Here is a 15446-nt window from a genome sequence, read left to right as displayed (position 1 = left end):
GATGAAAAGTTGATTTACGTTAGCTTCAACATTTTAACATGAGAATTTGATGGCAGTGACTAAGTGGGATAAAGAGGGGAGGGAGAGAAACATACAGCTATTGCCAAAATAAGGAAGAGAAATGACCCTATTTCTAGTCCTAGTAAGGGTAGAATTGCAGAGAAAGAGAAACATTTTCAATTATTGTGTTCCATTTCTCACCATGGAAAGATAGCACATCTAGCTACACTGCAGACATGAACATTTTCCCAAGACACCACAACCATCCAGAGCAAAAATTCCAAAGCAGACCACATATTCCCTTATTGCCACATACTAGGAAAATTAACAATGCTGCCTTTGAAATATTTCTTAAACTGTCACAATCCATTCTCACAACATACCACATTTTCCCATTTAAATATTTTAAATGTTAACATGCTTAAATTAATGTAATGAAATTATACCAATATTTATATTACTATGTTCCCTTAGTCTAAATTGCTATTTGTATTCATAGCATCACTAATCATTTTTCTAGTCATCCAAGCTCACCAAATCTTAGCATCATCTTTGAGTGTTTAAAGTTTCACTTGAGCCTCCTCCTTATATCAAACCAGTTGCCAAACCTTGTCAGGTCGAACGTCACATCTCCTTCTCTCAAGTTATATAGCTTCTACACTATTTCAAATATTCATCACCTTTCACTTCAACAACTGCAATAGTAGCTTAATTGATTTGCTTCTTATTTCTCCTTTTCACAATCCATTTTCCAGGTTGATGTTTTAAAAACACAGGTTTGACCATTTCAAATCCATGATAAAGAAGTCTTAGTAGCTCTCTCTCTAGATTGAATTCATATGACTCTCCAACATGGACTCAATATTCCTATGAAATTGACCTACTTACTATACTCTGATATTACACTTCCCATCTCTAGGCCCTTGAAGAGGCAGTCCCCCTGTCCAATGCCTATAATTCTCTCCTCTTTTGTCTCTTAGAATAATTACTTCCTTCATGACTCAGCTCAAATGCTACCTCTTAGATATAGATTTTCTTGATTGCCCCAGTTGTTAACATTCCACTTACTCCCCAAAATTACTTGATTTATTTTGTATCTGCTTTGCATTTACTCTCTTCAGGCTTCCTCCCAGAAGAATGAAACTCTTTGAAGGTGGAAATGGTTTTATTTTTGCCTAAATTCTTAGTACTGCATACCATATAATAGGCACTTACTTGTTAAATTGGATTTTATCATTATTAGTAACACTACAATACACCATTAATGCAGTTGCTCAACTATAATATAAATTCAATTCAGTAATCATATATTAAGTATCTTCTGTATATAGTAAATTGTGCTAAGCACAAAAAATTCAGATAAAAAAGGCCCTGTTCTCTCATGGCACTTAAGGTTTTATAGATAAATATGGCATCTAGACAAATAAACATTTATTTATTAACATAAGCAAGAATCTTGCATTTATTTATCTCTATACATTGTATATACTTATACATGTAAACACATATAGAAGTATTTACTTATACAAATATAATTTGTATATATTGCACTTGGTACAGAGCCTGGGACATAGTAGGCACTTAATAAATGTTTACTGATTGATTGACAGGTAAGCCTCTAATATAATGTAAATTCTTTGTGGCAGGATCTATTTCATGTCTATCTGAATTCCTAATAACTAGGAGCCTGCTTTACATAATAGGAGATTAATAATGTTTGTTCAATTAGAGAATTAAATATAACATCTAATGGGAAACTAGATTTCACAAAACATGTGACAAAGATTAAATCTTTCAGAGAAAGGTAACTAGGATAAAGAGTTTATGTTCTATGAATCAACTAAGGGAATGGTGGACATTTACCTCAGAAAACACATACATGAGGCATAATTCTTTCTTAAAATATTTGAAAGGTCTGACTCCCAGAATACAGAACAAATTACAAGTGAAGAAGCAGAATCACAGAATCTAAAAGTTGAAAGTGACATCAGTGACCCCAGAGTCCAAACCATACATGAATGATTAAATAAAGAGTCCCTCTAAAACTCTAAATGTTAAAGAATTTCTTGTATCCCTTTGTAGCACTAGAAATTCAACAATTATAACAATGGCTGGCACATCATAAAGACATGAAAATGTTTCTTGGATTAAATGAAACAATGCTTAAATAAGAAATGCTAATCCCAAAAAACACTTTTTGCCTATAATTAAGATCATTCTTTTGGTTGGTTCTCAAACTTCTCTAAGTTCATTATATAATAAAAGGGACATTAAGCTCAAATAAAATGGTTCTTGGAAGATTACTCTATTTGTAAAAGCAAAAAAAAAAAAAAAAAAAAAGAATTAGCATGTTATACATTTACCGAACTCCCAAGAACAAAATATATTCTATGTGATTTCACCCTTAGGAAAGCCATCACACCCTTAGGAAAAAAAAAATCAGAGGGATTCCATTTTTAAAAAACACATAAACAAACTAACCTAATCTTCCTAATCTTCTACTAATGATTTCACTAATGTCATTCAAACTTCCAAGATTCCCTCTAGAAATATATAATTATTTCCCTTCCACCCAGTCTAATTTTTCTCTTTGAGAGATGGGGGTGGTGATTAGATGAAGTACTAAACCATCTAATACAATTACATGAATCTTATTGTTACAAAGAATCAATACTGCCCAATTTCTGTACAGCATTTTTCAGATAAAACAAAATCAACACAGTGTCATGAAAGACATAAAGATAGATCCCTCCCCCCCTCTCTCTCTCTGTATGTGTGTGTGTGTGTGTGTATATATATATATATATATATACACACACACACACACACACACATATATGTACATAGAGAGAGAGATCTCTCTATGTGTGTATATATATATATTATATATATATATATATATAGAGAGAGAGAGAGAGAGAGAGAGAGAGAGAGAGATCAGTGCATTATTGTATTCAATATAATTGAATGAATAATACTCACAGTCAGCAGCTGTAAAATTGGGCAATGAATCATAGCTTTTTTCGCTGTTCATTATGTCCTTTTAAAAAGAAAATAATATTATCCATAAAGATTTTAAGGTAACCCTGCTTTTAGGCAAATGATATGTTTTTAAAGTATATTATTTTTGGTTGTAATACCAAAAAACCTCACTCACTTTACAAGTGTATAAGATTATAAGTTAGCATTCAATAGCATATATGACACCTTATTAAGAAAATCTGACTCTCTCCCTTTATGAGTACCAAACAAGTATATTTCCTCTGCTCTGTGAGGTTAACAGATGAAATAACTAGCAAGAAATTAAGTACAAGAGTCCAATCCCTTCAATTTTCATATACTCAACTTGAGTTCTTCCAGAAGAGAAAATTAAATAGTGCACTCTTTAATGAAAAAAGCCCAATCAGCAATAGACTAATATATAGGAATTAACAGATGTCAGCCAAATACTATCACTCAATGTTCTCTGCTCTTTTAAGTCTAATTCAAAAGGATTTTGATATCAGTATCCTAAATCAGCCAACTATATAGCAGATGAACGTGGAAGCAAAAGCAATTTCATATGTAATGGCTAAAAAGCAAAAATGTGAATAGTTTAGCGAACATTCTGCAATAGAAAAGATTTAGGCAGGTTTGGGATAATTGATCCCAAGTTTCTGTGGAACAAAGGTACCAACTAATAGCAATTAGTGAGTTAGAGGTAAAGTAAGAGCCAAGACTCCAAAAAAGCATTTTTTTTAATTCTTTAATTGATTTACTACAGTAGCTTGGGCATACTATTGTAACATCCATATGCATAGTTGGTAATTGGATAGTTATCTACTTTACCGTTAGCCTTAACATTTAAAAATTACTAAGAACCTCAAATAACTTTAAAAGCAAAAGTCTTACAACAAATTTTAATGAACAAAAATGAACATTTAATGAAAAAAATAAACATTTTAATGAACAAAAAAGCATAATGGCACAAAAGAGACTTGAGTGCATATATACATCATACAAAGTACAAAGATTAGCATCATTTACAATTCTGTCTTTGACGTGTAGTTAAGAAATTTTTCTGCTGTAATAATTTAATCATTCTTAATTATAACTACAATACTGAATGAAACTCACCTCCATAATTCCAGTATAATAAGAAAATGGTGTTATCCTCAAACCCTTTACCATAATATCTGATAAATGGTAGGGATACAACATGAGATGTTCTCGACTGTATTTTAATAGTTCCTCATAGTATTTGCGTTCATCCTTCTTGACATGCTTAACTGGTTAAAAGAAACAAAACAAATCAATAATTCTTCACTGTTGGTGCATCTTATTATTTAAATTTGCACACCAATAATAGGTAATAAAATTCAAACAATAAAAGAATGAAACAAAAAACTAGGAAAAATAGAAGGAACCAAATGAGAATAAAATCTGAGGGACAGAATCTTAGAAATGTTTTACATTTCTATCTTAAAAAAAAAAAAATGCTCATGATACTACAAAAAAATGATTCTTTAGAAAACAGGGTTTTTCCATACCTGAAGTGACTAAACTTTAGAATAAGACCTTATTAGAGCTAAACTTATAATATTAATTTGATAGGACAGGATCACAAAAAGCTGAGTAAGGCAAGGCTGCATTAAATGTATTTTCTAATGCCTGTTTTTTTTTTTTTTCCTTATAAAAGCTGGTAAATCTAGACTAGCAGAAAATTGAAAGACAGATAAACTAAATGCCAATTTAAGAGTAGAATCAAGTAAGTACCTGTTAGTGTTTTTTAAATCTATGCAGCCTTTAGCCTATGACAGGATACTTTTAAAAGCAAATTAACTATGAAATCCCATGTCTAAAACATTACAAATTTAAGGAGAAAATAGTCAACAATGAAACAGAATGATAAATTTATTATTTTCAGGACTTAAAGGTAAATACAAGAAATTTACCAAAAGAAACTATGAATGCTATGGAATATCTAAATATTATTTCTTTTTATTATAAAAAGTCCTTTTCATTGAAGTTACATATCTGAAACAGTTACCAGAGTAATAACTATCATCTGAGAAGTAAATAAAAATTAATATATTCCTGGACTACAAATCAAAGAGGGGAAGGTTTGAATTGAGAGATTAAGTAATTGCTAGTAAACTAAAAACAAAATACAGTGTTATACTGTAACTTTCCGCAAAATCACAAAGAAAATATGGTAGCCATTAATGTACTATATAGTGAGTTACCTTTTTAAAATGATAAGCTAACATGGGATAATGCAAATGTACATATTTGTTTTTTTAATTTCCATGCTACCAAGTTTTGAGTAGGGTTTTGGTTTGGTTTTTTAATCCAGACCTATGATTTCATTGATTTAATAACTCCTGGAAAGGAAATTCCCTCTACCAATGTAGATCAGCAGAGCAACTAGATGTTCTGAAAGAGTTGCTTGAAGCACAGAAAGTGACTTGTCCAGGATCACACAGTAATTGTCAGAGACAGTCTTGACAGGTCTTCCCAGTTGTTAGACTGGCTCTCTATCAACTACTTCATGCTGTCTGTAACATAAAGTACACGCTGAAAAACTGTGGAAAATTTATTGAAATTAAAATTCTTTGTCAGTACTATACATTTGAATAACAAAATATCTACTTACCTAAGTTATTTCTATATCGTAATTGATTTCTGATACTATAGAGCACAACTTGCTTTTCATATTCTCTTTGTGAATTTCCAAGACCCTAAAAAATAATGTTATAAATTTAAAATATTTTCAAAAATATGAACATGTACATTTTATATTTCCCCTCGAAATTTATATCCAACTTTATCTCATTTAATCTCTAACACTAGCTCATTTTACAGATGAGGAAATTTAAGTAAATAATGTTATGTGATTTGTCCAGGATTACACAAATAGTAAGTGTTTGAAGTGTGTGTGTGTGTGTGTGTATTTATACTACTTTGCTAGAACACTATCTTCTAAAACATACAATTCAATATTAAGGCAATTCTGGTCTGGTATCTCAAAGAGATTTATTTACTAGAAATATTCAAATATTTTATTTTAATATTCACCTAAAATGTAGTGGCTTAGAATAAACAAGATAACAGTCTGATGGTAAGAGTAGTACATTTAACAGAGAATTTTCTTTTATTTTAAAAAACTTTTCCCACTAATTGTACTTATTATGGACTTTATATAGATGATACAAATTATAATTGATTACTTTTAATTCTATTTTAGATCAATTAAGGTAATCAAGGATATGCACCTATAAAAAGAATCAACAAATTTGTTTTGATCTAAGAAATAGTAATACACAGTCTTGGGGAGGGGGAGAGAGAAAGGGGAAGGATGAATACTGCCAAAGAACAAACAATAACTTTGGTTCATGAAGCTTTACTTTACTACTAACTTACACATTCTGGTGGTCAATCTTACCCTTCAATTTGACCGAGGCACCAACTGTTCTGCACTCCTTCAAATCTCTTGCATCCATATTTCAATAGTCCTATATCTTCACCCAAATTCTCCTCCTTTCCTTCTGCCCAGTTTCAAAAGAAAACTCTCCTCTTGCCAAAGCAAATCTGTCTCCTGGATTCCATTCTTTCCACTCTCTGACTCTGTATCTCTCTCCTCTTCTCTTTTCTTGTAGTAAAAGCTGAGCCTTGAAGGAAGCCAGGAAGTCAGAAGGCAGAGATGAGGAGGGAGAGCATTTCAGCCATGAGGGAAAGCCAGTGAAAATACCCAGAGTTGGCAAAGGGAGTGTCTTGTGTGAGGAACATCAAGGAGGCCAGTGTCACTAAATTACAGAGTACAGTGCAAGTGTAAGGTATAAAAAAGCAGGAGGAGGTTGTTTAAAAAAAAAAAAAAAAAAAAAAAAGACTGCATGCTAAAACAGAAGATTTTATATTTGACTCTGAAGGCAAATAGGAGCCAATGACATTTATTAAGTGGAGAAGACAGGAGAAGGGCTGATATGGTCACACTTGTGCTTTAGGAAAAATCACTCTGACAGAAAATGCACTGAAGTAGAGAGATTCATGGCAGGGAGAAAAAGCAGCAAGCTACCACAAAAGTTTAGGTATGAGGGTGATGAAGGTCTGCTTCTCCAACTTTCCCTACAATAACTCCTGCTCCAGCCTTTTTATATTGTCATTTTCCAAAACGTTATTACTCTTTTTCCCCCCTTATATCCTTTGGCTTAAAATGTCACTTTGTCCCAGCCTTAATTTCTCTGAGCTGTGAAGCTGTATTCCCATTCCTCAGGAAACATTTCCAAAAGATGTCAAATCATCGATACCTAAAGTTTAACATGTTCAAAACAAGCTTCACTCTTTCACCACAAATCTGTTCTTCCTGAATACATACATTATTGTCTCTCCAGGTTCCACTTACATTTTCTGCACTTCCACTACTGTGCCACAGAAACTTTTCTACCCCTGGACTTCTTATACTGGAAGTACACTGCTCCTTAATTGAATGGTTTCTCACAGAATTTCTATTTTAAAGAAAGCATTGAGATCAGCATGTCTTCATAACTCTGCAGGCTCCACTCCACACTAGAATTTCTCTATCTTATCTTTCCTCATTAGAATATAAGCTTCTTGAGGGCAAGAACTATTTTTCTGCTTATATTTGCATGTCCAGTAATTAGCACAGTGCTTAACCATATAAACAACACTTAACAAATGTTTGTTGACTTGATTGCTAGTCACATCTCTCATCATTTATAAACTTAATATGTATGAGACTATTATCTGAGAGTCTCCACAGCTGAATTTTGTTCTACTGCATCAAATGCTTTATATAGAGAGAGATATAGATATATAGTAGATATATAGATATATATATCTATATATCTATATAGATATATAAAGAGGGCAACAAGGTGGCACAGTGGATAGAGCACCAGCCCTGAAATCAGGAGGACCTGAGTTCAAATCTGGTCTCAGACACTTAACACTTCCAGCTGTGTGACCCTGGGCAAGTCACTTAACCCCAATTGCCTCAGTGAAAAACATCCGTAAAGTGGTAACAGAAAATTCAGAACTAATTTTTTAAAATAAATGTTAAAAATTTTCTTTATGTATAGCTGAAGAAAAAATATTATTACAAAAAAAGATAAAAGGAACTTCACCTTTGTGCTCACAATATCCTTCAGAGGGAAAAATTTAGAAAACAGTTTAAACTATTTTTTAAGACTGTGAAATAGTAATAACTTGTTTTTTTAATCTTTTGACTCCAACTTAGGCTTCATTTATGACTGCGGCCATAATGTAGAAATAACAAAATTTCCATCGACTAGCCTCAACTTGATCCCCAACAAACCATTAAACTTCTCAAAACCTGTATCCATGACAACTTCATTAAGTGATGAATGTTGCTAAACTAAAATATTGTCATTCTCCTTTATTTATATTTTTAATTATAAAACTGAGTTCTGAGTGCTGCCACCTTCTCCTAAGTCTCTTATCAATTTTTCCATTTCTGTCAATGGCATTATTCTCTGAGCTCCTACACTCACAAACTGGAACTAAAGTTTTTGTCACTGTTTTTCCTCTCCCTTCATTCTTTATTACATCATACTTAATCAGTTACCTAGTTGATTATCCTGGCTAGTCTTGCTAGTAAACCTTAATCTTGCTCTTTAATAGCGTTACCCAATTTCAGGCCTTCAATTTCAACACTTCATGACCAGATTATTTTAACAGCCTCCACTTGGTTTCAATTTTTCCTAGGGTCTCTTTTTTTAATCTTTCATACTATACAGTTGCCAGATAAATCTTCTTTAAAAATTACTTTGAACATTAATTCATCTTGATAAAGATACCACCTCTCTTGCTTTTGTTTCCTAATGTGCGAAATAAAGGAAAGATATATATCATCTCTTAGGTTCTTTTCTACCTCTAAACTTTATGATCCAAGCATCCAGACTAGAAACCTTAATATCATTCAATTCCCTTTTCTTCAACTTCGCATCCAATAAACTGCGAAATCTGAACAATGTTCAAGCACTTTCACTGACTCCCTCTACTTCATTCCTACCCTTCAATGCCTGAATGCTCTCCCTCCTTATCTTTGCCTCCTGGCTTCTTCCAAATCCCAGTAAAAAAAAAAAAAAAAACTCACCTTCTATAGGAAATTTTATTTGATCTCTTTTAATTTTAGGCTTTTCCTCTATTAATCTATTTTCAATTTTTTCCTGTGTATATTTTTGTCTATACATACTTGTTTGAATGTTATATTTCATCTTTTGCCTTTCTTTGTATCCCTAGTATTTAGCATGGTACTTATCACACAGTAAGTCCTTGATAAATGTTTCCTGACCCCCTACTACTCCAAGCTACCCAACATCTTTCCCAAGTAATTTTCCTTTACTTTCTTTCCTTCATATTACTGAATAGTATAATGTAAACATGTACAAGTGGATAAATTGGAGTGTCCTAATATAGTTTGGAAGAAAGACAACTAAAATAGGTGAAATGGCCATAATTAAATTACTTCCAAAGCAATATAGTGCTCACTGTTTATTAAAACCTGGCCAACATAATAATGTTAGCTTCATAGTATACAGGCCTTATCTAACATCTGGATTGTTTATATTACCAATGTATCTTCTAACAGGGTACTTGTTTTTGTAGCCTTCCAAGGCATTATTTATCTCTTAAGTCTTCATTCAAGAGAATCAAAGATACATAGTAGAAGAGCCATATTTCTCTCTAGTTCTTGAGTTAAACCTATATGTAATCAATACTTCCACTTCCTTTCCTTCCACTCTTTTCTGAATTCTCTGCATTGTGGCATTCAACTGAAACTACATCTCCAAAGCTACCAATTACCTACCTCTTAATTGCTAAATCTAATCATTTTCTCAGTCATTATCGTTCTTAACCTCTCAGCAGCCTGTAACACTATCCAAGTCTCTTCTCCTTGATACTTTCTTCTCTCTAGTTCTTTATGACACTGTTCTTTCCTAGTTTTTTATCTGACTATTCCTTCTTAATACCTGCAACTACTAGTTAGTGCCTGCTAATAGTAAATGGTTCCCAAAGCTCTGTTCTGGGTTCTCTTCTCTATTCCCGCAATACCATTTTTCTTGGTGATCTCATCAGCTCCCCCATATTTAAATTATCATATCTATGGAGATAATTTAGATTTCTTCATCTGGTCCTAACCTTTCACAGGACATCTCCAACTGAATGTCTCATAAACCTCTTAAAACACATGATGTCTAAACTGAACTTATTATCTTTTTCCCAAAACCACTTCCTTCTTCCAATTTCCCAATTACTATTGAGAGTATGATCATCCTAGTCATCTAGGTTCAAAATCTAGATGCCATCTGCCACTTCTCATTCTAACTCTCCACATCCAATCATTTCTACTTTCTACTTTATTCTCTCTCATATACACAGGTCCTCATCACCTCATGCCTGAGGTTATTGTAATAGTGTGCTGGTTGATTTCCCTACCTCAAGTCTCTCTCCATTATAATCCATCCTCCATTCACTTGTCAAAGTGATCTTCTTAAATTCTAAGTCTAATCATGTCCCTCCCTACTTAAACTCCAAGGGCTCCTTATCACCTACAGAACCAAATATAAAATCCTCTGGTTTTTAAAGCCCTTCATAATCTGATTCCTTCCTATCTTTCCAGACTTTTTATACTTTTTACCCTCCTACACATTAGTCAATTCAATGACACTGGTTTCTTAGATATTTCTTGAATATAATTCTCTATCTCCCAAATCCACATATATCACTGGCTGTTCATGATGCCTGAAATTTTCTCCCTCTTCATCTCTACCTCCTGGTTTTCCTAGCTTCCTTCAAGTTTCAGGTAAAATCCCATCTTCTACAAGCAGACTTCCCAGTCCTACTAAAATTTAGTGCCTTCCCTCTGAGATTATTTCCAGTTTAACCAGTATACAGCCTGACTGTACTTAATTGTTTCCATGTTGTCTACTTTGTTTGCTTGTAGCTCCTTGACAGCTAGAACTAATTTTTTTTTACCTTTCTTTGCATTTCCCAGTGCTTATAAGGCATAGTATTTGGCTCATAGTAGATACTTGGCTAATAATTGCTGACTAGTGAAAATATGATACAAACTTAAAACAAAATTTTGAGACAAATCATACTGTTCTTTTTTATAAGAGCTATTACTTTAAAAGGTACAAAGAAAAGCAAGAATTTCTTTTCTATCTACATGGAGATAATTGAGAAGTTGAGATATATAAACAAGTCATTATTACACAAGGGCATGGTATCCCAAATGCTGGAATACAGGCAGAATCCTTACACGAACTGATGCTGAGTGAAATGAGCAGGACCAGGAGATCATTATATACTTCAACAACAATACTATATGGTGACCAGTTCTGATGGACCAGGCCATCCTCAGCAACAAGATCAACCAAATCATTTCCAAAGGAGCAGTAATGAACTGAACCAGCTATGCCCAGAGAAAGAACTCTGGGAGATGACTAAAAACCATTACATTGAATTCCCAATCCCTATATTTATGCCCACATGCATTTTTGATTTCTTTCACAAGCTAATTGTACAATATTTCAGAGTCTGATTCTTTTTGTACAGCAAAATAACATTTTGGTCATGTATACTTATTGTGTATCTAATTTATATTTTAATATATTTAACATCTACTGGTCATCCTGCCATCTGGAGGAGGGGGTGGGGGGGTAAGAGGTGAAAAATTGGAACAAGAGGTCTGGCAATTGTTAATGCTGTAAAGTTACCCATGCATATATCCTATAAATAAAAGGCTATTAAATTTAAAAAAAAAAAAAAAAAAAGGAATACAGGTAGAATCAAAAACATATTTGTTTTAAATGAGCCAAAAACTGTAATAAGTTTTTGAAGTAGAAATTACAAACTATTTCACCTCAAATCTAGGAAACTAGCAAAAATGTCAAAAGACAAAATAGTGTGAGAAATACTAATACACTGTTGTTAGAATTATGAATTGGTTCAACCAATTTAGAATTATGCTTAGTATGTGGTAAAAATGTCTATACCATTTAATCCATTGACCCTACTGATGGACATATACCCCCCAAAAAAAGTTCCAGCTACAACAAAATGTTTGTATGTAGCAGCACTTTTTATAGCAGCAAAGAATCAGAGAGTAAATGGCCCACAAAGTGGATGATAGCTAAATAAATTGTAGTATGTAAATTTAACAAAAATCACTGCACTGTGAGAAATGACAATTACCAAAAAGCAAGGACTTAAAATGTTATATGTGATAAATAGAAAGAACAAAAACAAGATAATAACAATTGAAAACAGAGACATGATAATGGCCAAGCTTAATCTCCCTTCCTTTCTTGCAAATACTGAAGCTAAAGTTCATATACACCAAAATATTTTTGGTAGCAAAGAACAAAATAGTAGAGGTGGACAGTGTGAAATACAACATATGTCACACTTAGATGATGTGTTCTTTAGCTTTGGCATAGCTATCGTTTTCCTTTTATATCAATGATATAAAAGACAGTTCTCTGGAATAGGAGATGGTATATATTAAGTATAAGTACCATTAAAAAAAAAAAAAGATAGCAACAAAAAAATTTAAGAGGAAATATAAAGCATACTTTTCATAATAAACATGAGACATTTTTATTGCTTATATTATAAATAATGTTTAAGTGTGCATTCGATTGAGGTGATTATGAAGTGACCAAAGACCCTGATCACCTAGTAAGTTCAAAATTACATTAACAATTAGTTAAATGTGTGGGGAGGAGTAGTAACAATGATTTTTAAAAAAAGAAAAAGGAAATGTGTATCAATGAAACATTTTTAAAATAGAGAAAAGGAAATTCAAAAAGAACATAAATAAGCAGGACAATGCTGTACTACCATATCATATGTAAGTGAGTGTGCGCACACACATGTAATACTTTCACGTAAAATCTTTTTGTGCACTTTTTACATGGAAATGTTCATATTTATCAAAGATTTTCCAGGCAGACTCCCTTCTAAACCTATATAAAAAGCTATAATGATACTAGGGTTAGGATAAAGTAGTTTCAGAGACAGAGTGAAGAAGAATAGAATAAAACTATTGTCAGTTTAGTAGAGAATTAATTCTGGTTGGCAACACTAAGGGACAAGCTAAAGAGGACAAAATACTTAAAGGGGTTACAAAAGATTTTGGGGGCTTCAGAATGTGGTGCTATATGTCCATCAGTAGGGTCAATGGATTAAATGGTATAGACATTTTTACCACATACTAAGCACCACATTCTTAGACTCAGATAAGACTTAAAAACTATACTTAGAATTATAACTCTAGAGCTGAAAGAGATCTTAGAAAACATCTACTCCAAACACCTCATTTTACTGACAGAAAACTGAGGGCCAAAGAAGTTGAATGAAATTGAAATCCAAGGTCACAGAGTTCAGAGGCGAGATCAAAATCATTGAAGCAAGGGCAAAAACATGCCACCTCTACTTAAAAGATTTGATCAATAATGTCACTGATGCAGACCTCATGGTTAAAACCTTAAAAACAGAATAAAGTTAATCTACCTACACATATAGCATTTTACCCTGAATTTCCCCCAATTCCATGTGTTTTAAATAACATGTAAATGAAATAACTGAAATAAGAGTCCTGTAATGATCTCTTCCCCCTCCTTCAACTATAAAACTTTTAAAGTCTTACAAAATGAACCAAATCACATTAAAATTGGTTTTAAAACTAATTTTAATAGCTTCTCTCAGAATTGGTGAAGATTAGTGATTTCCTGACAAAATTAAACCCTTCAAAGTACATAATAATATATGAAAAATCATTCCCTTTCATGTAGGCAATGCCCATGCCCAGTAATTTAAATTACTGACAGCTCTACTGAATTGGCAAAAATCTTAAAGATGCTACCATGAAGTTCCACAATTTCATCTAAGAAATTTATGCTGGAGTATTTTGCACCATTTTCTATAAGTGGCCAAATCTAGATCCAGCTTAATCTTACCAATTACTTTAAAGGGTTTCCCAGAAAAAGCCTAGGCAACGCTACCTTTTTTGTCCGATCTAAACTAAGCCCTCACTATTATTTACATTCAGAATAACACCGATTCAACATTCTACAATCACAGGGAAGAGAAACAGGAAGAAAATAACTCCCTTGAATTCCAGATGACCCACGGAGAGAAAACCTATCACTGTTTACGAACAGGCAAGCACAACCTCTCCCGAGGAGGAGAGCCAAGTCTTAGATCCCCGTGATTAGAAGGAAGCGTCCTGCGTGGAACCGTCCCTAACCAGAAGCATCTCTTCCCGGCGCAGAGACTCACATGACACACCTGCTGACCTTTCCGGCGCACCTCCCTCCCCCTTTCTGACTCTAAGGCTTCCTTCTGGGCCCCTCCCCCCCCCATTCACCCCGTATGCGTTTTGTGTGTACGTTGAAGCTATCTGCGTGTTGTCTCTCCTATTATTAAGGCGAGAACTCTTGGGGAAGAAGGGCCGTTTCGGCCGCCGCCGGAGCGGATGCTGAGGGCAGGTGTTATGCAAACCAGCGGCTAGCGAACAGCACGGAAAGGCGGGCACTCGGAGCCAGCAGAACGAGGCAGGACGGCTGGCAGCCTCCTCCGGGCTATCGCAAAGCCCGATTCTCCCGGCGAGCCTACCCGACCCGGGCGGCGGGGAGCGTCCCTGCCGCGAGGGGCGGGGAGCGGACCCGCCGGAGAGCCTCAGCGCACAGCGCGAGCCCGACGCTCGGCGGCGCCCTCGCAAGCGCCCCGCCAGCCCGGCCCCCGCGGCCCGTACCTGTCGGACGTTGGCCGGCAGCTTGTTCCAGGGGTAGTTGTGGCGGATGTGGAACTCCACGTCGATGTTCATGGTGCGAGGGGGGGACGGGCGGGCGGCGCCTGCCTCCTCCTCACGGCCTGGCCCGAGCTGCCAGAAGGAGGCCCAGCGGCTCACAGCGCCGCCGGGCAGGGCCGCTCCATGCCTCGGGCTCCCGGGCAGAGGGGACCGAACCCTCCGCCGCCCCGTAGGGTACGAGGAGGGTGAAGGGGGCGGAGGGGCGCGTACGTCGCGACGGGGCCAAGTTTCTTCCTAGTTTCGAGCTGCCGGAAGCGGCCTCCGCTCTTACGTCACTTCCGCCTGCGGCAGCGAGGGGGCGGGGGGAAAGGGGGAAACGGGAAAGTTGTCGAGGGCCGCAGGCTCTTCTCCTACACCCCATTAACTTCCCTCTCTTGCCCCCCGACTTCTCCTGGCCTGCGAGGCGGGGACGCCGGCGAGACGAGCTAGGGACGCGAGCGTGGGCTTTAAGGAAGGCGGGGCCGGTTAGAGCCAAAAAGCTTGCAGCATCTGTCAATCAATGCCTCCAGCTGCCTCCGTTTCTCTAGCTTCAAAGGGCAGCTTTGATCACGTCAAAAAGATGCGAGCTCAAATGCGGTCTCAGAACCCTCATCGCTGCTCAGCCCTG

At 35.5% G+C, this 15446-nt stretch overlaps 1 protein-coding gene across 6 annotated transcripts in view; it reads right to left on the bottom strand.

Moving 5' to 3' along the window:
* The window catches only part of FAM91A1 (family with sequence similarity 91 member A1), a 53298-nt gene extending 38122 nt beyond the window's left edge, over positions 1-15176 (bottom strand). Inside the window, exons 1-5 of one of the 6 annotated variants that reach the window (XM_031947165.1) lie at positions 6425-6650; positions 5636-5720; positions 5386-5537; positions 4117-4268; positions 2983-3040 (exon numbers count right to left, since the gene is read on the bottom strand). In XM_031947165.1, coding sequence (XP_031803025.1) covers positions 2983-3040; positions 4117-4200 — 142 coding nt within the window. In that variant the 5' untranslated portion in view covers positions 4201-4268; positions 5386-5537; positions 5636-5720; positions 6425-6650. The other 5 variants (XM_031947163.1, XM_031947162.1, XM_031947164.1 and 2 more) reach the window with 5 other exon arrangements.
* Positions 15177-15446: the final 270 nt, after the last annotated feature.

Source organism: Sarcophilus harrisii, chromosome 1 (assembly GCF_902635505.1).
Source record: "Sarcophilus harrisii chromosome 1, mSarHar1.11, whole genome shotgun sequence".
Lineage (NCBI taxonomy): Eukaryota > Metazoa > Chordata > Mammalia > Dasyuromorphia > Dasyuridae > Sarcophilus > Sarcophilus harrisii.
The sequence above is the reverse complement of the archived record's forward strand: the minus strand, read 5'-3'. Positions and strand labels throughout refer to the sequence as shown.